This window comes from Hibiscus syriacus, unplaced genomic scaffold (genome assembly GCF_006381635.1).
Source record: "Hibiscus syriacus cultivar Baekdansim isolate YM2019G1 unplaced genomic scaffold, ASM638163v2 tig00002880_pilon, whole genome shotgun sequence".
Taxonomy (NCBI): Eukaryota; Viridiplantae; Streptophyta; class Magnoliopsida; order Malvales; family Malvaceae; genus Hibiscus; species Hibiscus syriacus.
Genome location: NW_024061952.1, coordinates 242055 through 268854, shown reverse-complemented (window position 1 = coordinate 268854; position 26800 = coordinate 242055). Strand labels below are relative to the sequence as shown.

At 30.7% G+C, this 26800-nt stretch overlaps 1 protein-coding gene across 1 annotated transcript; it reads left to right on the top strand.

Moving 5' to 3' along the window:
* Positions 1-10597: 10597 nt before the first annotated feature.
* Positions 10598-18645, top strand: LOC120161083 (ankyrin repeat-containing protein At5g02620-like). The gene is made up of 4 exons (XM_039171371.1): positions 10598-11164; positions 11270-11875; positions 14925-14927; positions 18505-18645. The coding sequence occupies exons 1-4, from the start codon at positions 10598-10600 to the stop codon at positions 18643-18645; spliced, it is 1317 nt and encodes a 438-aa protein (XP_039027302.1).
* The last annotated feature ends 8155 nt before the right edge of the window (positions 18646-26800 follow it).

Sequence of the window (26800 nt, the reverse complement as noted above, 5' to 3'; positions counted from 1 at the left end):
GACATTTTTAATATCTTGTTGATCTTCTCTGTTTTGGACCATCGAATTAGATTTGGATACCCAATTTGCGTTCGTGGATAGCTATTCACGTCGCTCGAGTTTGATTTGCGACTTGTCGGTGGTCTTTCAATAACTTGATCTCGTTTTATAGTTAGTTTGCCGATGCGATTAGATATATTTGTATCTATCTTTGTTTGAGTTTCTTGGTTATATTTTTAATCTTTTCTTGAATGATCCTTAAGTGATTTTAAGTTACTAATTTTGTTTCAATGATTATAGAAATTTGTCCTAATTATATATTTAATTTACGATTGTGACTGTAAATATTTATTTTAATTTGAGATATTTTTATATTTTGAATAAAATCAATTGCTTCTATAATTTTTATTACGTAAATCATTCATTTATTATTAGTACTATTAATATATTCAATATTTATAAAAAGTTATATTAATTGAGTATTAATTTTTACATATATTTATATATAATTTTTTGTATTTTTATTGAATGATTAGAGTTAAAACGTATATAAATATATTATCTATTTGTCATGTATTACATATGTTTTTTTTGATAATTTTTTATGTTTGAAATTGGTCCAATAATACACATACCTTCGTCTTACTATTCCAGCTAGCTATATATATATGTCTCACCTTAATATCTCGTCTATTTCTCTTCATGAATGAACAAAGACTTGAACTAGTATTTCGAGCACAATTGGTGAGAGAATATTGTAAAGACAGAAGAAATCCTTTGTTATATCTTGAGGAAAAAGTCAGTTACAATGAGAAGGAATCAATCTTCTTTAAATAATGATACAAGTTGAAGTAAATTGTCTAACAGAAAACTTACTTTTGTTAGTTCTTTAATATTCCTATATCTAACATCCCCTCAAGATGGAGATCAATAAATATGGAAGAGTTTCATCTTGTGAATGAAGACTTTAAAAGCAGGAGAATGTAAGGCTTTAGTAAAGATGTCTGCGAGCTGGTTATGTGGTCGAACATAAAATAATTTGAGAAAACCATCTCGAACCTTTTCTCGGATGAAATAACAATCAATTTCGGTGTGCTTTGTTCGTTCATGAAAAAATTGATTAGAGGCCAACTGAATTGTTGATTGATTGTCGCAATGTATAGAAGCAAACTGAACATGAATTTGAAAGGAAGAAAGGAGAGAAGCTAGCTAAGTTAATTCACATGTTGCAGAATCCATCGCCTTATATTTGGCTTCACAAGGGGATCTACTAACCGTATGTTGTTTCTTTGATTTCCAAGAAATGATATTGTCTCCGAGGTGCATATAATATCCAGTTATAGACCGTCAAGTATAAGGACAAGCACTACAATCTGCCGTCAAGTATCAGGACAAGCACTACAATCTGAATCAACAAAACCACTGAGTTGCAGATTTGATGTAGATGAAAAAAATAAACCAAGACTAGGAGTTCCCTTAATGTAAGAAAGTAAGTGATGAGCTGCCATAAGATGAGGTTCACATGGAGCTTAAGCAAATTAACTTGAAATATGGACCGAGTAAGTGATGTTAGGCCTCGTATCTGTGAGATACAATAAACACCCAACCAATCTTCTGTATAGTTGAGGATCTTCAAATAGATCTCCTTCATGTAAGCTTAATTTGTGCAAAGACAGAAGAGGAGTGCTGACAAGCTTCTTTGCAAGAGCACTTGTGTCTTCGAGTAACTAGAGCACATACTTTCTTTGAGAAAAGGTAATTCCTATAGAATTTTCGGCAATTTCAAACCCAAGGAAATAACACAAGTCTCCATGATCTATTAACTTGAAATGTTTTTGAAGAAATGATGTGACAATAGAAAGCTCTTCTCTATTCTTTCCTACAATCACTACGTCATCAACATAGACTAGAAGAACAACTAATGTATCTGCAGAACTCTTTGTAAATAACGAGTGATCTGAAGGAGACTGAACAAAACCAAACTGCAGCACCACTTGAGAAAAAGCTTGAAACCACTGCCTAGAGGCTTGCTTGAGGCCGTAAATGGATCTGTGTAATCGACAAACTAGATTTGAACCTTTTGCATGTGAAGAAAAAACCTAGAGGAAGCTTCATATACACTTTATTGAGAGCGACATTTAAAAAGGCATTATGGACATCAAGTTGCAGTAAATGCCAATTATGCACAATAGTAAGAGCTAGTAGCACCTTGAAAGAGGTCATTTTAGCAAATGGAGAGAAGATATCAGTGTAATCAATGCCTTCAACTTACGTGAATCCTTTTACTTCTAAACGAGCCTTGTATCGATCAATAGTACCATCAGCTTTATATTTGATGCGATAAACTCACTTGCAGTCGGCTTGGTTTCCTTCTAGGAGAGTGATTGTAATACCTTAAATTTTGGGTCAGTAGTTTCGGTCAACCCGAAACCCGTCAGTAGAGCTCATTAGATTTTCCAAGCCAATTTAGACCAATTTTTAAGAGTATTGGGCCTAAGGTAGGTCCAAGAGTTAAGTTAAGTGGTAGTTTTAAGTTGAGGTAAAAAGAAGAGGGACCAAAAGTGTAGTTTACCCATAGATGGTTAAAAAAAAGGATAAAACCCCCTTATTCTTCCAGAGAATTCAAGTAAAAACCAACCCAAAAATATATCATATTTTTCCTTCTTTATTTCTCTCTTCTTAGCAAGCCAAGATAGAAGGTTTTAAGATTTTCAAGCCTAATTAGAGTCAACCAAGGTAAGATTCTTATTTTTCATCCCTTAAGCTTTAATTAGAGCCTTTAATTTCAAGTTTTGGTTAAGGATTCCAAAATGGATTTTTAAGAAAATCAAAGGTTTAAGTTAGTTTTAGTGAATTTGAGTTATTTAGAGTGTTCTTGTCCATATTTTAATCCTTAGATAAGTTAGTAAACCCTTTTCTTCCCTTTGATTAGTTAAAGCAGTTGGAGAATGTTCAAAGGCAAGGGGAAGGAAAATGTGACACCAAGCTAATTTGAGAGAGGTTTTAGCAACTCAAGCAACTGGGTAACACACTTATAGCTTACTCATACCAGTTGTAGAATTATTAGAAAGAAGTTTATCTATAAAGTTTAGTTTAAGCATGTTTAGTAGATTTTCATGATAAATTTCATGTTTAATGTTTTAGCATGTTTCTAAGCCTTATTTATGCTCTCTTAATTTCCTATAGGACTTAATAACAAGTGGAAAACATCATAGTAGAGAATTTGGGAGGTTTGAGTGTCATTTCTGAGTCCAAATAAGGTATTTTCGAGCAGGGGTATTGGTATTGTATGAGTCAGTACCGATATTGTTCTTCATAAGAATAGAAAATTTACTTAAATATCAGGGGAGTATCGATACTCATATTTTCAAAACATCGAAGTCAAATTTGGTACTGATACCTGTTTTAGTATCGATACCCTAGCCTGAAAGTATCAATACTATAAGGTGAGTATCGATACTAATCCTTTCTTTATAGTTAAAAATTAGAGTAAGGTATCGATACTTAAGGCAAAATATCAATACCAAAAGGGCAATACTGACACTGAATGGTCAGTATCGGTACCATCATACATTTTTAGGTAGTGAATTTGAAGGGATTTTAAGATGAGTCGAGGTTTTCCACAAGCTTATTATTTCTCTCTAATAGGAATACAAGTGAGAACAATATTAAAAGTATTTAATCAAACATAGAAACATAAATAATTAGGGCAAAATAAGACTAACCTTGTTTGTTGCTCGGGAAATGATTCTTTAACATCCCAAACACCGGGTTAGTGACCAAATTATAAAATTTTAGAGTTTAGTGATTTAAAGTAGATGAATTGAAAAGTTCAGAGACTTGTATGGAAATTTTTTATAGGACTGAATAGCAAAGAAGGATGATTAGAAGGGCAAAATGGTCCTTTGACTAGAAAATGAATTAAAGATGTGCTATGGTGAGGATATATACACGTGGAGCTCATAAGTGGGGAAACAAAGGATTTCTAGACATCTCTTCATCTTTCTTCTTCTTTTAGTTGTGAACCCCAAATCTATCAAGGTGAGTTTCTTGCTAGCTGATTATTCATTGAATTTAAGATTGGTTTATGGTCTTTGGGTAATACTTAAGCTTAAGGAAAGCTTAAGTTGTCTTAAAACCAAAAGATGAAGAAGCTAGGAAAGATTAAAGATAATTAGAAAAATTCAGTGACCATTACTATACTTTACCCTAATTTTTTAACAATTTCTATTTAGGGGAAGAAAAAGAGAATTTATTTCTAATGAATATTAAACTTATAACCTAAAAGAGAAGAAAGATATTAAGAGTATTTAACTATCTACTTTAATAATTGTTGACAATAATAATATAACATGTAATTCACTCATGAAATATTAATCTATATAAATTAATAGACTAAAAGCAGTCGACCCCTTTGTCAAAAAGGATATTGTAAAACTATTTATTACAATTGAATCTCTCCCTCTATATAGACACTATAATAAGAAGGAATCTCCTCTTTTTTTTTTTTTTTTTTTTTTGTGAATTACAAAGTAAAAACTGGAAAAGAAGCTTTATAATGCATGTTTGGAAGGCGACAAGAATTCGTTGTTGAATTTGCATGAAGAGGATGCACTGCTTCTCGACAAATTCATCGCTGGCCGTTAAGCTGAAACCCCATTGCACGTTGCTTCCATGCTTGGCCATCTCGAATTCGTCGATGAAATTCTCACTCGAAAGCCAGAGCTAGCCAAAGGAGTCGATTCCCGAAAGTCATCGCCGCTTCACTTAGCTTCGGCAAAAGGGTACCTGCAAATAGCGAAAAGGTTACTACAGGTTGATCCTGATATGTATCTTGTTAGTGACATCGATGGGAGGAACCCTCTTCTTATTGCAGCCATGAAAGGTCACCTTGATGTGCTGCTATGGATTGGATTGATGCTTCTACTCCTCCTTGGACACACAATTCGACTTGTGACCATACTGATCCAGTGCCATCTCCACGTATCGTGGAATAGCTCCACAAACCAATAAATCTCTTGCTGTTTTTAATCCAATTCGACTTGTAACCAAACGTGCATTCATGCTTTTTTACATAATACTTTATTTGATCTATTATTTTTTTCAAATAAATACCCATTTAATCCATAAGTTAAATCACTTAATTCTCGAGTCCAATTAAGGTCTATTTTATACATAAAGTAAGAGGAGAGTAAACAAATTCAGCTTAAACCAAAATCCTCTTACAAAAGAAAAGGAAAAACAATTGCCGGTTCATTGAACAGAACTGTTTACCGTTTTCATCAACAATTTTAATAAATAATTATTATGGAATTATATAAATGTTCAAGTCATTAAATTTTATTAAAATATATAAGTATTTATATAATTTATTATAAATAAATTATATTATATTTAAATAATTTTTAAAGAAAACTCTTGGAGTGGTCTAAATGCTTAAGGAAAAAAAATTTAGCGACTTGAATTCAGAAAGCGTAATATATACTTGTGCCTGATAGCATAATCTACACTTGTGCCTAAATTTAAACCTAGGTATTTAAGAAAAAAATACTAAATCAAGAAAGAAAATATCGTTTCAATTGAGGTTAAACAAATGTTTCTTTGATGATGCATGTGTAGAACATGAAAGCACCATTGAGAGTTGTTTATCCTTGCTCGAGCTGCAACTAATCAAGGCAAAGGTTTGCTACAACATGCAACTGTACGTGAGGCTTTGCAACGGAGAAGACCTACCTATGGTTGGGTCAAAGCTCATAACAATGGAACAATAAGATATTTCTGTTCACAAAGTCTAAAAATTTATTATGCTTTCCTTTCTAAATTATAAGTGGTGCACGATGCTTTAAAACATGCATGTAATTTGAGATTCAAGAAAATCGAAATAAAAATTGGTTGTATTGAAGTTTTGGTCATGAACCGTTTGCATTAGAAGATAATGTCATTGTGGATGCAACAAAATTTCTGTTGGACCAAGATTAGGAGCAGTGATGGAACACACTACAAGAATTAAGTTGTTTTTTTAGTGACCATTTAACCATGACACTAAAGATTTTCGTCACAAAAGGTATGTTATTTATAATGAAAATTATTTTTGTCACTTTTGAAATGAGTAATTGAGACTTATTTTTATTTTGTCACTCTTTAGATAATAATTCTGACAACTTTGAAGTTCATCACAAGTAATTCATCACTAATAGTGTTTTATTGTGACCAAAACAAGTTATTATCAATTTGTCACTAATAGAATTGTTGAATTGACACCAACTTATTTTCTCCAAAAAAAAATTATAATAGTGACAATATATTATTTAGTCACTGTTACTATTCATAATTGTAATGAAAATATTTTATCACCAGTCTTTGTTGATGATTTGTGACAATAATTGTTTTTGTCACTAATCTTAGTTGGAGATTTGTGACGATAATTGTTTTTGTCATTAATGTTAGTTGGTGATTTGTGACGACAATAATCTTAATCACTATTAAAGTGAATAATTGTGTTCTACTTGTATTTAGTCACTAATAAAATTCTTGAATTGACATCACCTTTTTAAACAAGAAACGATGTAATAGTTATAACATATTAAGTGGTCACTATTATCATTCATAATTGTGACAATAACATTTTTTTACTAGTGATTATTAGTAAATTTGTCATAAATATTAAACTTTTGGTGATAAAAATTTTGTACGACACTATCATAAAAATAAGTGTGATGTAATTTTATTTCGTCACTATTATAGTAATAACTATTATGATTATAATTTTCTCACAATTAAATTCTCACTATAATTATATAATTATGATATAAATTTCACCGTAACAAAAAATTTGACACTGCTAGAATACGCAAATTGGCATAATTCTTTCCTTGGCGAGAAATGATATGATAGTGATGATATATAAAGTGATCACTATTATTTGATATTTATTGTGACAATAGAGTTGACTGCCACATAAAATTTTACTTTTTGTTGCGATAAATATTGACATCAATAATAATTAAAATTGTTGTTAAGATAAACTAGTTTGTCAAATGGTAAAATTTTGTTATTAGTCTTATGCTCTAATTTGATTAATGTTAGTTTGTATACATTTTAAAATTTTAAATTTCAATAACCATCCAAATTGTACAATGACTATATGAATAATAAGTGACTAATAAAATTACTTAAATCTTTTAAATATATTGTATTATATTATTATGATTTTTATTTTATTAATGAAATAAATGACCGATGATACTATAAGCTTTGATAGTGTCATTTAATATTCAATTATGATTATTTTTTTTAAAATAATTGATTAATTTTTATGTTTAATTTATGATCATTATGGAGATATATGTGAATTTTGCAAACACCAGTTAATTATTAGTACTTTCTTTTTTAATTTAGGACTTTCACTACAAGGGGTTAATACATTGTCAAATATTTTTATTTTTTAAATATAATTTAAGAACGTTTGGTATTACTTTAGATTTAAATCTTAATATTTATATGATTATATTTTAAAATAAACCTAATTATTTTTTATATTTATCTTCCACAAACGTATTTCATATGAGAAATCATAGAAAATTTAATAAAATTATTACAATAATAATCAATATTATATATATTAAAATAAATAAAATTAATTTCAATAACAATTTAACATAAATATTATTATTTTTTTGTCAACAACATATATTTCTTTCTCAGCATAGTGGCTAGGCGTTGCACTCTTTCCGTGAAGGTCTCAGGTTCAATCATCTTAAAAGTTATGTATTGTATATGCTATTAATTTAGCAAAACATAACATGTTAAACCAACAACAAGATGATCTAGCGAGAGCAGACACTAGACCCCTTAAGCAAATTGGGTTGGGAGGGTCGTTCATGCTAATTATAATGCACAAAAAATGTAGTCACAAAAATACAAGTAATTGTGACAATTCATTTAAGTCATCACTAATATAAATCAATATTGGTGGTCACAAAATATACTTTCAGTGTCAAATAAATTTATTACAATTCCTATTAAAAATAGTATCGAACATTTGGCCAGTAAAAAATACTTAGACAATATTGATAGTCACAAAATATATTTTTAGTTTAAAAAATCGTCACAATTTATATTGATAGTTGTGTTGAATAGATGGTCACAAAAAACGAACAATTGTGACAAGTGTTAGAATGATTGTCACTAATGTAATAGTGATGACTTGAAAATTTTATCACTATGCATTTTAGTGTCTAAAATTAGTGCTTTTAGTGACCATTTGCATTGTCCCTAAAGGTACATTTTCTTGTAGTGAGAAGGCAAGTGGGCCATGACTCCCCCAAAATTTTAAATAGTATAAGTAGACCCTTAAAATTAAAAAAAAAATTGATTCCCCAAAACTTTTAGAAATTCATATTAAACTTTAAATTTTTTTCAATGTTATTAATTTAATCCCATTCCATAATTTTAAAAAATTCTTATTAAATCTTTCAAAATTTTAAAAATTTTAATTAGACCCTAGTTTATTTATAAAAATATAAACTAAACTCTTCAAATTTTTAAATTTTTTTAATTTAAACCACTTATTTTTTTTTTAAATTAAGTTGGTCATCCTAAATTTTATCATCTTCCACCACTGTTTGGGAAGTAAAGATTCATCATATTAAACGTGACCTTAATAAAATTACAGACTTTTTAACGGCTTTAAGTCGAAATAAATCAAATAAAAAACTCTTCTTGACTGATTCCTAGAATATCACTTGTATATTTAAATGTAAAGCTTTAAACCTTTAATCTACTAAATATTGCTGAAATAGAATAAAAAGTTATTTTAATGTTTTGTTTATTTTTTACCTTTAAATATTAGTTGAAATATATCATACATGACCATTTTTAAAGTTTTTTTTTAAAATTAATAATAATAGATAATTTTATAAAATAAAGATAAAATATAACTAAAATTTATAAAACTAGAGACTAATTTCATTAACAATTCATTTTTTGAAGAGCGCACAAACTAATTACGAAAGAGTAAAATAGGATCCTACAATAGAGTTAAAAATTAATCAAACAATTAAAATAAATGATAGACATAAAGAAAAAAAATATTGATGATAGAAGATAAACATTATTAATATATATTAAAATAATGACATATTGATAAACTGCTTTTACCATAACTTAATCACTCAATCAGGATATACCTTTAGTGATTGCGAGCTCATATCCATAAAATATAATTAATGTGAGTTTAAAACAATGATAAATCAATAAAATGATGTAATGAATGTCTATTAAAAGATGAGCATCAAATCAGACCCTGAAATGAAAAAAAAGAAAATGTGGTATAAGAGAAAAAAATCATAATTTTCATTAGAAATTAAAAATATTTATTAAAATAAAATAACATAAAAAGTTAAATATAAAAAACACTAAATAGATTAAAAAAGAGAAAATAACATGAAATGTGATAAAGTATGGGTGATGGTAGCTTCACTAAAGGTTGACGATACAATCCTCTTAGTCAATAAAAAAATTAAAAGAAAAAAATCTAGAGATGCGAGGACTAAATTCATCTCATTTCATTTGTGGAATTAAAATTTAAAACGGTCCTCTTACTATAAAATATTATTTTATTGAGTCCTCAACTAGTACTAAAAGTTATAAAATGGTCATCTGTCTATATGACATTAATTTGTTGAGTCATCCGACTATTAAAAGTTACAAAATGGTCTCCCAACTATTAATGTGTTTGAAACTCATATTTTTATGTTAAAAAATTGACGGTCGTCTAAGATGAATGTTAACATGTTAATTGGGATATGATAAAATTTGATATTATAATCGTTAAAGATGTATTTTGTGGATCGACTCTCCGTTTATATTATGTCGTTGAGCCATGTTTGGAAGCAATGTTAATGCTAATATACATCATTAAAATATAAGCTTACCATATAATAATCAATAGGTTAACGTCCAGCTCACACAACCATCAATTTTTTAATATAAAATGATGAATTTAGAACGTATGAATAGTCAAATAACTATTTTGTAACTTTTAATAGCCGAGAAACTCAACAAAACAACGCATTATAGTTGGGAGACAATTTTATAATTTTTAATAGTTGAGATACTCAACAAAACGACATCCTATAGTCGGATGACCATTTGTATACTTTACCCTAAAAATTAATTTCCTAAATTGACTTTTATTTTTCCTATTAATGTTCGGAATTACATTCTTTTCTAACATATATTTTTCTAACATATATTATATTAAAATATTAAAATAATATTTTAATATAATATATAAATAATATTTAAATTTAATATATTGATAAGATGTAATTCTATATCGATAATATTATATTAGTAAAAAATTATTTACTTTCATTTTTAATAATATATACCAACTTTTAATTTACAGATAAAATATTAATCTAATATAAATTAGTGCACCAACAAATAGAATTAACGTGATTTGACGGCTTATAAACTTCCATACACATAAACCTAAATTACATTTTAGTTTTCTTTTACACTAATTATTACAACTGAACCTCTATCTATATATATGGACACTACAGTATTTAGGAATCATACCGTTTCGTTTTTGTGAATTTCAAAGTAAAAAATGGAGAAGAGGCTTTATAACGCATGTTTGGAAGGCAGCAAGAGTTCGTTGTTGAATTTGCTTCAAGAGGATGCACTTCTTCTTGACAGATTCATCACTGGACGTTACCCTGAAACCCCTCTACACGTTGCTTCCATGCTCGGCCATCTCGAATTCGTCGATGAAATTCTTACTCGTAAGCCTGAGCTAGCCAAAGAAGTCGATTCCCGCAAGTCATCGCCGCTTCACTTAGCCGCAGCAAAAGGGCACCTGCAAGTTGCGAAAAGCTTACTGCAGGTTGACCCTGATATGTGTCTTGTTTGTGATGTTGATGGGAGGAACCCTATTCATATTGCAGCCATGAAGGGTCACCTTGGTTTGTTGAGAGAGCTGGTTGATGCCAGACCTTGGGCAGCTCGAGTGCTAATGGAGCAAGGTGAGACAGTTTTACATGCATGCGTGAGGTGCAACCAGTTGGACGCATTGCGATTGTTGGTGGAAAGAGTTTCAGATCACGAGTTCTTGAATTCTAAGAATGACGACGGTAACACCATCTTGCATCTGGCAATAGCTGCTAAACAAACACAGGTGTGCACTGATCCTCGTGCAGTGTATCTTTTTAATTGTTTTTTATCCTTGAAGTGTTTTAAATGAATCTCCAAATAATTAGTAATGCAAACAACTTGTGTGCAGACCATAAACTTTCTAATTTCTAACACAACAGTAGACGTGAATTGTGAGAATGAAGATGGTTTCACAGCACTTGATCTTTTATCACAAAACCAAAGAGATATGAAGGAGGTTGTGGAGTCACTTCAAAGGATGGGAGCTACTCGTGCGAAATACAAGCCTTTGTCAAATCGTGAACTCAGAGCAACAAGAACGAAGATCTTATTGTCCACGCAGGATCAATCAAATGGGATATCGAAACCAAAGAGAAGGGAAAATGGGAAGAAGTCTGTTAAAAAAGCTTGGGTGGAAAAACAATATAAGACCCTGATGGTAGTGGCTATCTTGCTAGCGACCATGGCATTCCAAGCGGGAATCAATCCTCCTAGTGGTGTTTGGCAAGAAAATGGAAAGAGTGAAGTTTCAGACGTAACGTCTCATAATGCAGGATACTCCATATTGGCATATAATCGTCCAAGCCTATATGACAAATTCGTCAAATTTAATACATTTGGTTTCCTGGCATCACTAAGCATCATCTTGCTGCTTATAAGTGGATTACCATTGAAGTATGAATTTTTTATGTGGGTTTTAATGATCACCATGTGGGCTGCCGTTACTGCAATGGCCGTCGCATACCTACAATCTGTCGACGCTTTAACACCTCCTCATACAGAGACTTCGATATATAGTACTGTAAGTATATCTCTGTTGGCTTGGCTCCTTTTGATGCTCCTACTTTTTCTTGGACACGCAATTCGAATGATAATGAGATTGGTTAAGATTCTTCAAAAATCAGTGATCAGATTGAAATATGCCATCTTCACACGTCTGGGCAGCGTTTAAAGCCATCCACATACAATCATTCCACAAACTGCGGTAGCAAAAATGACGAACTTTTTCAGCTGGCTTGGCTTCTGCTGTAGTTATGTATAAGCTTAATGTATTACAGTTAGTAGGATAAATTATTCCATGTCTTACGGTTTAGATGTATTACTTCATAATAAATAAAAAAAATACTTATGTTGTTATCTTTAATGGTGGATTTTGAAGTTTTGTTCTTAGAATGTGTGGAATAGAAGATCCGGCTTGTTTTTTTCTAAAGGGGCACCTAGGGGTATAAGCTCGGGTAGAGGATTTGGATTCCTTTTATTTATGAGATAAATAGAGTTGTCTCGGATATTTTCGAGACCTAAATAAAATTAAAAATAGATTTTTATAGAATGAAAGTATATTCTATTACCTTAAATAATTAATTTAATATTACATTAATAAATCTTAAAAAATGATTAAATTAGAGGTCTAATTATAAAAATAAAATGATATTGAAAAACATTAATGGCCTCAATTATAAAGGTAGAAAGTGAGGTTAAAAAATTAGAGGCATTAATTATAAAAGTACAAAGTGAGATTGAAAAAGATTTAAGACCTCAATTATAAATATAAAAAAGTAAAAAAATTAAGGTCTCACTTGAAAATTTTAAAAATAGTTAAGGGGTCAGTTAGAAAAAGAAAAATTGAAATTTAAAAGTTAAAAAATAATTATAAATATAAAAGATAGGATTAAAAATTAGAGGCATCTATGAGCAATCAGGGATTCAGGGTGCTCTCCTAAGGCCCTAATAGCCGCCTCTGGTCAAACAAATCAACACGACTAGTCATAAGACTATCCCACAAGGGTTGGTCCGAGAGATGAAGATCGTGTGTATTCGTTACTAAAACTGAAGTAAAAACGTTCTCAGTTATCGGCTTCTTACAAAAGTCAACTCGTCTCACCTTATAAGAGTTTCGTAAATGAATACGAACTTCATTAAATTCTAATGTTGTATGTATAGTCAATTTATTGAAGCTTCTTAGAAAGTTTATAATTAATAAATAAACATTTCCTCTCTTAAAACCATTAACACCGGGTTTACACCTTACAAGTTTTATTTAGGGTAGATAAGTATCTATCATAAAATTTAACTCTTTTTTAATTATTTATTTTATTAAGAGTGTTAATTTTAAAATTTTATTTGTACTATCTCGTATAAAAATTATGTTATTAATATATATGTTTATCATAAATAAATATTTTGGACCCAGTATCGATCATTAGAATGCACAAGCTAACCATTAAATAATGAAATAGGATTGTACAAATAGAGGGTTAAAAACTCAACCAAACAACTTAAAAAAATTATAAATAAATAAATATAATTGACAAAGAGTATAAACACCATCAACACTAACATTTTTAATTAATATTTTGGTTCATACTTGGCGTTCTTAAATTATACTTTAAATTAATAGTCAATCTTTAAACATATAAATTAACATAAAATTGATGCAAATAATATTATTTAAATAATTAAATATATAAATTATTTTTTCATTTAAAAATAATTTCAAGCCTCGATTAAAAATATATAAAATTAAAAAAATATTAATTAATTGATACAATTATAATTTAAGTAAATGTGTAATTCAACTTAAATATGTTAAAGAGTCTATAAAAATTTATATTTCATTTATATTATATATTTAACTCATTAAAATTGTGTCAATTAATTAATATATTTATTTTTAATTTTATATAATTTTTAATTAAATTTTGAAATTTTATTATTATATTTGAATTGACAATAATTTATAAATTTAATTATTTAAATAATATTATTTACATTATTTTTATATTTATTTTATGTTAATTTTAAAATCTGCATGAGCCAACCTCAGTGGTTATGGAATTATTATCCCCTGATGTTTGAGCACGTCTGCATGAGTGTATGAACGTTCAATATCAAATAGTTGAGAGTTTTTCGAACAATATTATCTTATATTCACTTATGATTAAAAAATTAATTTAAAATATAAATTATAATTTAAAAACGTCAAGTATAAATTAAAATATTAATTAAAATTTTTAAACTATAAAAATCAAAAATATTTTTATTTTTCTATTCTATGAATAAAAAATATAATTTTATTATTTTTACTACCATTTCCTAGTAATTTATATTCGACATTTTACTTTTAATTTAAAATTTTCAAAATAAATTTAATGTTTAAAATAAATGACATGAGAAATAAAAAAGAAGGGAACACGTGGATCAATTTGTTTGAAGGGGCACAAATGGGGATAGAGTTTAGGGGCAGAGGATTTGTATTCCAAAATATTTTATTAGTACATGTTCTGTAATGAAGTAATGTATTTAATTCATATATCTTAATATAATTATTTTTATTTTTTGTATTTTTAAAATTTTAATCTTCATCCAATATATAGAAATGAAATATGTTATATCACACTCTATAATTGGTTTATGTAATTTAAGTTGCAAATTTACATCAGTGATTAAAGAAACCGTTGTAACGTCCCGAATCGGATTAGGAGTTTCGGGCTAAACTGAGAGAGGTTTCGGATAAACCCATTGGTTGTAAGGAAGCCTAAGAATTAATTGATTTGGGCTTGTGTTGAGCCCAATAATTGAGGAAAAAGGGCATATTTAATCTTAGCATGAAAGTGGAAAGACTAAAGTAGCAAATATCCCAATTTTTTAAACTAAAGCTAAATCCCCTTAATTGTTGGTGATATCACGTATGTTTCTGTTTCATCTCTTTTTCTTCATAAAGTGTGTCTTCTCCCCTTATTCTTATCTTATTCTTCTCCATCAAGAAGCTTAGCAAAGTTTAAAAGTTGGTAGTCTTGCAAGCCCATTTCTAAAATCGAGAGGTATGAGTTGAAATCATCCCATCCTAAGCTTCCTTTCAAGCCATCAATCTCAGGTTTGGCTAAGGTTACCAAAAAATAGATTTTAGTGGGGGTTTAGAATCCAAGTGGTTCTAGCTCGTTTTTAGTAGGTTTAAGTTGTAGGAAGTGCTTTTGACTTCAATCCAAGCTTCTAGGTAACTCATTCATCTTGTCTTGACTAATGAAAGAAGTCGGGGAGTGCTCCAAGACCAAAGGCAAAGAGAAGTTGGTCCTTAGTTGAGTTGGGAACTTTTCCAACAACTAGGAAATTCAAGTAACACATTTAAAACTCCTCTATACCACTTGAGAATCATTAGAGATGATCAGCTAGCTTGTTGGAGATTATGAAGCATGTGAAAGCTTGCATGGTAGATTTTACTCTTTGATGCTATTCAACATGAAAATTGACTCTTTTTGACTCATATAAACTTACATAAAACTCTAATAAAAGTTAAGGGCCTAAAGGGGGACAAATGAGTAGAGTTAAGGGTGATTTCATGCTCAAGTGGAGCAATTCTGGGATCAAATATTGATACTAGAAGAATAGTATCAATACCGTTCTTCAAGAGATATCAATATTGTTAGGATGGTATCGATACTCGAGGGATGACATCAATACCCTAAATGAATTTCAAATTCCAATAATCAATTTTTGTATTGGTACTCATGAGAGTATCAATATTGAGTAAGGAGTATTGATATCCGAAGTAGGGGTATCGATACCCAATTAAATTCACAAAACATCGAAGCAAAATCTAGTATATCACTCCCCTACGAGTATCGATATCGTCTAGTCATCTCAAATTCCAATATACTATTTTGGTATCGATAGCAAGGGTTGGTATCGATACTGAAGCGTCAGTATCGATACTACATTTGCGAGTATCGATATTCCTGAGCAGATTTAGGCACGAGCCTAGCTTGGAATGGATAATGGGGACAGGGTCAAGGATTGTTAATATTTCATCAATAAAACTATAAGTAAGAACAACTAATAACTACATCAAAAATACAAGAAACTCTTATGAGTTAACATGTCATAAAATTAGCCTTTGTGTGATACTCGGGAAACACCAAGGATACCCAAGTTACTCTTGCATATGACAATCATCTGGTTAGAATATAATATTTGAATATGCTTTATTTAGTGCGCAAGGCACTTTTCTTGCTAACCAAGCGTAAGGCCCTGAATACTCACAAGGAGTGGGTTAGTTTGGTGTAGCTTCCGATGAAGAAAATTCGAAACCTACCCCAAGTAGGCTAGAGGGGTATGAGTCCCAAGATGCAACGAACCCTCCAACCATACCATGATTCCTTGTATTGTCGAGCATAACACAAGTGCATGCTTACTTACTTCCATACTTGCTAGTTTAACCATGATGATTACCTATATTATGATTTAGTTGTTAGTGTGGCACTGGACTAGTGAGCTCAGCGTTCTGAATATGTTTCTATGCACAAGTCCTTAGGAGGAGCGTTCAAGGAGCTTATCACGCAATTAGCTTTCCAGAAAACTAGAGCATATCATAGTACGTCTTTAGTCGTTTCGAGGGCATGTACCCATCATAGACCTTCTTGTAATTGAGTTGTAACTCTATTTTTAAATACTCGGATTGTATTATTTTGAATTATATTTTTGGAGCTCCTCATAGTTGTAAACTTAAACAATATGCTTTTGTTTTATAACTGGATTGATGAATTTAAATGTGGTTTTACACATGTTTTAAAAGAAAGATTTTTGGGTTAGCCATTTCGATGGTTCAATGTAATATCTTAATTAGTCGACTTTCGAGTCGTATAGGATTAGGGTGTTACAATCGTTTTTGTTTTTAGAGGTAACGGGTTCAAGCACCAGTGACTGTAGCAGAGTGATTGAGCGTTCATTGTCAAATGATTGAGAATATATTTAGAACAAATACTACTTGTAATCACCTTAGCTTAATAAAAAACGTTTTCAATTCATATACACTTTCTAAATAATGCTTCTTTTTTAACAGATCAAAAGAGAAGATATCTCCCTTTGCCAAATGTCAATCTTGTTGCTAATATATTACATGTAAATTGTTTAAAAGTTAATTTTTAATATGGCTTAATGTAAAAATAAGTGTTAAAATATACATTTTTTCATTTAGGTGCCTAAACTATTTTTCGTTCAATCCATGTGTCTAACGTTTTCAACGTTACACTTCTAGGTGACTATATCGTCACGATCATTAAATGGCGCGTGTCGTCTTTATAAAATTTTAAAAATTTATATTTTTTATAAAACTTAAAATTATATATTTTTATAGAAAAACCCAAATGTTTCTTGACTCTTAAAAAACCCCAAAACCAAATCTTAATTCCAGTCTCTATATCCACGTTTGTTGTCTCTGTTTGCTGTTGTTGCCATCGACCGAATCTCCACTTGACAAACAGCTAAACACGACAACTCGAAACCCATAAACCTGACAAACAATCTATGAATAAAACGACAAAGCTAAATCCCAAACGACAAAGCTAAATCCCAAACGACAAATCTAAATCCCAAACGACAAAATCACGATACCCAGACAACCTGACGGCGCATGTGACAACAAAGAAGATGACGACCAACAAAGGAGATGCTAAGGGTGGTGATGGTGATAGTTATGGCCGGTAATAGCGATGATAGGGGTAGGGCTAGGGTTAGGGATTTGATTTTATTTTTGTAATTTTAGAGAAATTATGGGTTTTTAATATAATTTTTTTAAATTTTTACAACAAAATTTTTAAAATTACATAAACACCACACATGTCACTTAAAGATATAATTTAACGCTCGTTACAGCTAAGATACCCAAAACTGTAATGTTGGAAATGTTAAGTACTTGAATTGACCGGAAAAAAATTTAGACACCTAAATATGCAAAAAAAGTATAATTTAAACATTTGTTTGTATTAAACCTTTTATTAATTTCTTATATACAATAACATAAATTGTGTTAACTGTTACTAATTTCTTACATACAAATTTTTAAACGTCCGATCATCCAAATTAGCAATTTAACATAAAATTCGATAGTGCTATTCTCAACCTATAATATTTACCGTCCATTACGGTCGAAACACTTAAAAGTATAACGTGAAAAAAGTTGGACACTTAAATTGATCGGAAAAAATTTAGACTCCTAAATATTAAAAAAATGTATAATTTGAACACTTTATTTGTATTAAGCCTTTTATTACTTTGTTATATACGATAACATAAATTGTGTTAACTGTTGACTTTTACTAATTTCTCGCATACAAATTTTTGACCGGCAGATCATCCAAATTAGCACCTAAATGAGAAAAAGGTATAATTTGGACATTTTTTATATTAAGTCTTTTTATTAATTTCTTATATACTAATTTCTATTATTAATTTCTGGCGTCTCTCAGTATCATCATGCTGCTTTTAAGTGGATTACGAATGCGACGACGGTTTTTTATGTGGGTTTTAATGGTCATCATGTGGGCTGCCATTACTGCAATGGCATTGGCATTGGCATTGGCATTGGCATAGGCATATCTAGTATGTCTCATAGCTTTAACACCTGATCATCAAGAATCTTTACTGATCATTACTGTACCAATTACTACGCTGGTTTGGATCGGCTTGCTCATACTCTTATTGGACACGATCGACTCATCTTCAGATTGTTGAAGTGAATCTCCACACGCCCTGCTTGAGTGTAAACCGTACAATTTACTCCCTCATTCCTTTTCTATTCCTTTAATTTGAAGTGTTACATGTTACTTTAAAAATTTATTCAATCAATTAGAATTTATGTTATAATCGAAAATATCATATAAACTTTTTTTACGATAATATTTTAGATTACAATCAGAATAATTATGTAATTTACAAGATTTATTATGTAAAATATTGTCGTAACCGCCCCCGGAATCGGGTTCCGACTTAATTTGGTGTGATGGAGTCGCTACCGATCGCTTTAATTTGGTCGATCGGATACCATAATTTATCGTTATCTAATCTACAACTTACCAGAAGTATGTCGGATTTGAGAGTCAATTACAGTCAGAGAATGATTAGCACCCCCGTACTGCCCTTTCGGTACCAATTTGATTTCTCGATTGTCTTAATTACGAAAATTAAAAGTTAAATTAAAATTTAGAAGTTCGATCCAAATTACTTACCTTTGACAAATTTAGAATAGCCTAAAAAAATATGAAATTAATGTTAAAAAAGGATAAATTAAAAATATAAAATAAGAATGAAATAAATAATAAATAAAGATAAAAAATGAAATAAAGAAAATGTTAAATTAAAAAATATAAATATTAAAGAGGATTAAACTGAAATAAATTGAAATTTATGAGTCAAATTGATTCTAAAGTGAGCTGCAAGAAAGAAAATAAAAAGGTTAGGGGCCGATTTACAAAATATGAAAAATATAAACATGGATTAAATTGAATAAATTCAAAACTCCAAGGCAAAATTACAAAAGGTGACCAAAATGAATTACCCGTCAAAACTGTAGGGTCTGCGAAAATAATTTAACTATTTGGTAATTACATAAAGGCCTTCCCTATAAATAGCCCAAAAATCACAAATTCTATTCATTTTAACCATTTCACTCAAATCTCTCATCTCCCTTTTCTTAAAATTCTCTCAACTTACCACCAACCGGCCAAGTGTCGGCCACCCATCTGCCGCCCGGCCACCACCTCCGGTGGCAAAAAAAATCCAAACTAGCCTAAAACACTCTCCTCGACTCGATATATGCAAAATCGGAGCCTATTCGTCCTAAAAAGGACCCTTCTAGCGTAGTTCTACAGTTAGAGTTTTGGTTTTACCATAGTCCAACAATGTCTCTTCAACTTCCGGTGGCTTTCCTTTCCAGACAAGGCTTCTACGCGTCCCGACGACCTTCAAGGAAACAAAGCTTTAAGCTTTGATTTTTCTGTTTTTGATTTCGAATGTTGTTGCTTTTTACTTTGGCTTGGGTTTTCGTATATTGGTTGTGTATTGTTTTGTTTCTTGGTTGCTTGATGCTCGATTTTCCTTGTGTTTTTCATAGTGCCTCACCGGAGGCTTTTATAGCACACAAAAAGGGTGAATCAGGTCACCAAAATCCCGATTTTACTGGGATTTTACTTGTGTGTTCGTATTCCCGTTGAACTCATTGTCATATTCCTGAGAAAATCGGGGGAAATATTCTGATTTGGTCACCAAAAAATTGCCCCGAGATTATCGGTTTGGCGAGTTCTAGCGTGTGATGCCGGCGCGTGGTCCTCACACACCATTCGAGCCCCTCGTGCAGCGCCACTAGAGTTTGGAACCCTAGTTGACTTGGGATGGGTCATACCCTCTCCTCCTAACCGGGCTTGCTTTGCTGAGTCAGGCTGGCATGGTTCAGTTGGACTCTGTTTTTAAACCCAATTATAATGTAAATAACATAATACTATCACATATATATAATACTTACTATATAATATACATAACATAATATATATACTATATAATATAAATATATAATATATACTATATAATATAAAATATAATTATAATATATAATATACTATATCATATATACTATATAATATACCATATTATATAATATATACTACATAATATAAAAAGAAATCCGAATAAAAATGAGTGTCTATAAATATAATATTTTTTTTATTTTTGATAAAAGAAAATCTTATCCAAATTACTTTAAAGAATAATATTTTGAAATAAATTTCACTTACAGTCTATTACAATTTTCTTTTAACATAATATTAATAGATGTTATTTTAAAGAGAAAATAATCTCATTGACAAAAAATGCCTTATAATATACGATTGTAACCAATTTTTTTTGGATTTGCCAAAATGATCAAGTAAATCGCAATGCGATCGATAATTCGCAACGCGATCTTCGGTATCGAAAATCAGTTTACATATTCGCAACGCGAACTTTGACTATCGCAATGCGAATATGTAAATCGAAGTTCGCGCGGACGTGTCGAAGACACGTATTACCACGACCACGACATGACACAGGACGGGACGGACGGAGGCGGCGGCAGCGGCGGCGCGCAAGAGTCCCCCTTGTTTTCTATCACTCAACAAGGAAGTGGGAAAGCCAAGCCTTAAATACTATTCCCAATAGTGTTTTCAATACTATGTGGGATTGAGCATTACCAACACTTGTTTCCATATTTATAATACAGATAAACTCCAGTGAGAAAGTCTTGGTCATTTTGGCAAATTCAAAAAAAATTAGTTAAAATTATATATTATAAGACATTTTTGATCAATGAGATTATTTTCTCTATTTTAAATTCCCATATTTATAATACAGTGAGAAAGTCTTGGTCTTCAGTAATATTTTAACTTTTACTTATCAACTGGAGCAAAGTCGAAGTCCACTAAGTTTAAGTCAAGTACTCCCATCCATTTTAAAATTCCAATACGTCTCCTCATTGCTATAACCCACGAGTTTCAAATATTTATCCAACTGTTCTCCAATACAACGCATGTTTATTGAAGTTTCTTTAGAAGTTTATAATTAATATACAAAAATCACTATTTTGATGAATTTTCAATATGAGTTTTTAATATATTGGTGATGGGATATCTCTACTCTAGACAATGGCTGAAAGCCATTGAGACCACCCAAAAAATATTAAAAAATAATATATATTAAATTGTTAAATTTAACCTCTTAAAAATATTTATAATAAATTATTAAATTTAGTTATTTCTTAAAATATGTATATTATTTTAATATTTAAAAACTATATAAATAAAAATGAAAAAAACATTCTCAGTTGTATGTATAGTCAATTTATTGAAGTTTCTTAGAAAGTTTATAATTAATGAATAAAAATTACGATGAATTCTAATTATGAAAGTAAAACAAAATTTTAAAAAGAACTATAATATTAAAATATGTTAATTTCATTAACTAGTTATCTCTCTTAAAATCATTAGCACCGGAGTTGCACACTTTGTTTAAGATGGACAAGTGTTAATCATGAAATTCAAATATTTTTATTAATTATTTATTTTATTAAATGTATCTACTTTAAGATTGTATTTGTATATACCTTGTATAAAAATTATATTATTAATATATATATATATTCACCTTAAAAATATTTTGGATCCAACACTGATCAATAGAATGCATAAACTTACAATTAAATAATGAAATGGGATCTTTCCCTGAAGGTCTCAGGATCGATCATCTTAAAAGTTATGTATTGTATATGCTATTAATTTAACAAAAAGTAACATGTTAAACCAACAACCAGATGGTCTAGCGAGAGTAGACTCTATACCCCTTAAGCAAATTGAGTTGGGAGGGTCGTCCTTGCTAATTATAATGCAAAAAAAATGTAGTCTAAAAAAATACAAGTAATTGTGATAAATTTATTCACTGATATAATAATGCCGGAGTTATTGCTAATAGTATTGAACATTTGGCTAGTAAAAAAATACTTAGTTGTAACAATATTGATGGTCACAAAATTGATCGGAAAAATTTAGACTTCTAAATATGAAAAAAATGTATAATTTGAACACTTTATTTGTATTAAGCCTTTGATTAATTTGTTATATACAATAACATAAATTGTGTTAACTGTTGACCTTTTCTAATTTCTCGCATACAAATTTTTGACCTGCAGATCATCCAAATTAGCACCTAAATGAGAAAAAGGTATAATTTGGACATTTTTTATATCAAGTCTTTTTATTAATTTCTTATATACTAATTTCTATTATTAATTTTTTATATACTAATTTCTATTATTAATTTCTGGCGTCTCTCAGTATCATGATGTTGCTTATAAGTGGATTACGAATGCGACGACGGTTTTTTATGTGGGTTTTAATGGTCATCATGTGGGTTGCCATTACTGCAATGGCATTGGCATTGGCATTGGCATAACTAGTATGTCTCATAGCTTTAACACCTGGTCATCAAGAATCTTTACTGATCATTACTGTAGCAATTACTACGCTGGTTGGATCGGCTTGCTCATACTCTTTATTGGACACGATCGACTCATCTTCAGATTGACGAAGTGAATCTCCACACGCCCTGCTTGAGTGTAAACCGTACAATTTACTCCCTTATTCCTTTAATTTAAAGTGTTACATGTTACTTTAAAAATTTATACAATCAATTAGAATTTATGTTATAATCGAAAATATCATATAAACTTTTTTACGATAATATTTTAGATTACAATCAAAATAATTGTATAATTTACAAGATTTATTATGTAAAATATTGTCCTAAACGTCATTCGGGTGGTATTGGAATTGGGTTCCAACTTAATTTGGTGCGATGGAGTCGCCACCGATCGTTTTAATTTGGTCGATCGGATACCATAACTTACCGTTATCTGATCTGCAAATACCAGAAATATGTCGGATTCGGGAGTCGATTACAGTCAAGGAATGATTAGCACCCTCGTACTGCCATATCGGAACCAATTTGATTTCCCAATTGTCTTAATTACAAAAATTAAAAATTAAAAATTAAAAATTAAAAATTAAAAATTAAATTAAATTTTAGAAGTTCGATCTGCATTACTTACCTTTGATAAATTTAGAATAGTCTAAAAATGTGAAATTAATATTAAAAAAGGTTAAATTAAAAATATAAAATAAGAATAAAACAAATAATAAAGATAAAGATAAAAATAAAAATAAAAATAAAAATAAAAATAAAAAATAAAAAAAAATAAAAAATAAAAATAAATGTTAAATTAAAAAATATAAATATTAAATAGGATTAAACTGAAATAAATTGAAATTTATGGGTCAAATTGATTATAAAGTGAGCCGCAAGAAAGAAAATAAAAAGGTTAGGGGCCGATTTGCAAAATATGAAAAATATAAACATGGATTAAATTGAATAAATCCAAAATTCCAAGGTAAAATTACAATAGGTGACCAAAATGAATTACGCATCAAACCTGCAGGGACTGCGAAAATAATTTAACTATTTGGTAATTTCACAAAAGTCCTCCCTATAAATAGCCCAAAACCCACAAATTCCATTCATTTTAACCATTTCACTCAAATCTCTCATCTCCCCTTTCTTAAAATTATCTCAACTTACCCCAACCGGCCAAGTGTCGGCCATCCACCGGTGACCCCATCCGCAGCCTGACTACTGCTAAAAAAAATCCAAACTAGCCTAAAACATTCTCCCGACCCGATAAACGTAAAATCAGAGTCTATTCGTCCCAAAAAGAACCATACTAGCGTAGTTCTACACTTGGAGTTTCGGTTTTACCTTAGTCCGACGATGTCCCTTCAACTTCCGGTGGCTTTCCTTTCCCGACGAGGTTTCTACGCGCCCCGACGACCTTCGATGAAACAAAGCTTTAATCTTTGATTTTTCCGTTTTTGATTTCGAATGTTGTTGCTTTTTACTTTGGCTTGGGTTTTTCTATTGCTTTGTTTCTTGGTTGCTTGATGCTTGATTTTCCTTGTGTTTTTCGTGGTGCCTAACTGGAGGCTTTTATAGGACACAAAAAGGGTGAATCAGGTCACCGAAATCCCAATTTTATTGGGATTTTACTTGTGTGTTCGTATTCTCATTGAACTCATCTCCATATTCTCGAGAAAATCGAGGGAAATATTCTGATTTGGTCACCAGAAAATTACCCTGGGATTCTTGGTTTGGCGAGTTCTAGCGTGTACTGCCGGCGCGTGGTCCTCACATGTTATTCGAGCGCCCCCCCTCGTGTGGCGCCTTTACTAAATGTTGGAACCTTAGTTGACTTGTGCTAGGTCAGACCCTTTCCTCCTAACCAGGCTTGCTTTGCTGAGTCAGGATGGCATGGTTCGGTTGGGCTCCGTTTTTAAACTCGATTGGACTTTCGGACTTGGACCTAAAAAAATAAAAAAAATTATTAAAAACAAATAAATAATATTAAAATAATATATAATATATTATAATATATTTTATATATAATACATACTATATAATATATATACTGTAGGATCGAATCATTCATATCTGAACAACTTCCCAGTGGGTCACCCATCCTTGGATTTCCCTGATCCAAGCACGCTTAACTATAGAGTTCTGAAGCGAATGGTCACCATTCCTTCTTAAAACCAATTGGTGATAAGTAGGTGGATCATTTTAATCTCATATCTTTATAGTGGGTGATCACTGGGTTCCCCCAAGCCAAGGTAGATTCTTGTGGGGCACCCCCCCACAGTTCACCACGGCATTACAGAGCCCCGCATCTATAGCGTGTTGCGGGCGGGCCTAGGGGCTTCGCAAGGCACACGTGGGCCTCGGCAGGTTGGGCAGTCATGCACTGATATCGTGCCCATACTCGATAGAATCCCTAAGGGTGATCGCTGGACCCCATAACCTAACAATCACCCCCAGTGACACCTGGGGGATTCGAACCTGCAACCTGCTATGATACCAATTGTTGAGTTAATCGATCGACGAATATGACCAAGAGGGGGTGAATTGACAATTAAAATTTCGGTGGAAGTTTTTGTAGAAAATTGAAAATATTTGCACATCGATTTAGAGTGGTTCGACTTTCTCAACCAAAGTCTACGTCTACTACCTTAGCTATCCACACTAAGGATTTTTCACAAATTCACAAATTTACAAATTTGTCTTTCTTTTGAAGACAAAGAGTAACCTTAGAAATCCCTCAAGAATTATACCCCAAATTCTTGAGAACACTCTCTCCCAAAGAGAACAATACAAATTTTTCAAACTTACAAGAAAATCCTCACAAAGCAAGATGTTTGCATAATTCTAGAAAAAATAAAGAACACTCAAGAATAATACAATTGAGCACAATAAGTGTTCTTGAAAGCAAAAATGAATATTGAATGAAATAGGCTTGAAAATGCTCAAACTTGAGGTTTGATGTTTTTCTTTGATTCTCTCTTGATTCTTGTTGATTGTTGTTTCTTGTTATTGATCAATGGCTTCTAAGCTTGTTTAAATACTCCTTCAATTGATTATGAACGTTGGGGATGATTAGTGGAGTCAATAGAGTCATTATTGTGTGAAAACAATTAATAAAACAGCTTGGAGCGTGGGGGGAATCAGTTCCCCTCATATGGAATCAGTTCCCTAAGTGAAAATTCAAATATTTTGACCGTTAAACAGGGGGAATCGGTACCCCCTTGAGGGGGAATCGGTTCCCTTCGAGTAATCTGTTATTTCTCGGAGTCAAGCCATTCAGGGGGAATCAGTACCCCCTTGGGGGAAATCGATTCCCTCTAGACAATTTGGAATTTTTGGCTTTGGAAAGGTTCGAAATACTTTGTAAAATTATTTTGAAAATGGTTTAAGTATAAAACATAATTTTACACTTTAGTAAGGTTTAAAAATGATCTTTGAAAGACTCTGAGTAATATTTTGATATTCGAATAATTATATCGAATATACTTATAAAATCAATTGTAAAATCTTAAAATTTATTTATACTTAGTTTGTTATATCGAAACATCAAAATGTTTTCAACAATCTCCCCCTTTTTGATATAACAAAACATTTAGTAATTTTAAGAGTTTCTAATTGAAAATATATATCAAGTTTTGAAATTACTCCCCCTGACTATAACACACTTCTCCCTCTTATTAAACTTCTCCCCCTTTTTGTTAAATCAAAAAGACTCTAAAATGTTTTTAAACAAGGTTTTGAAAAACATTAGCCAATTTATTTAGAAATATAAAACTTTAAGATGCTAAGATCACAATCAAGAGAAGACGTTAGCCATTAGTTTCATAATCCAATATTCATAAACAAATGTAAAGTGGTAAAATTGGCCATACTCATCTAAATGTAAATGATGCAATGA

Excerpts from the sequence above, each read along its gene's own strand:
- LOC120161083 (XM_039171371.1), top strand. The coding sequence starts at position 10,598 with ATGGAGAAGAGGCTTTATAACGCATGTTTGGAAGGCAGCAAGAGTTCG. Across the intron at positions 11,165-11,269 it reads TAGCTGCTAAACAAACACAG|ACCATAAACTTTCTAATTTC; the intron begins GTGTGCACTGAT and ends ACTTGTGTGCAG.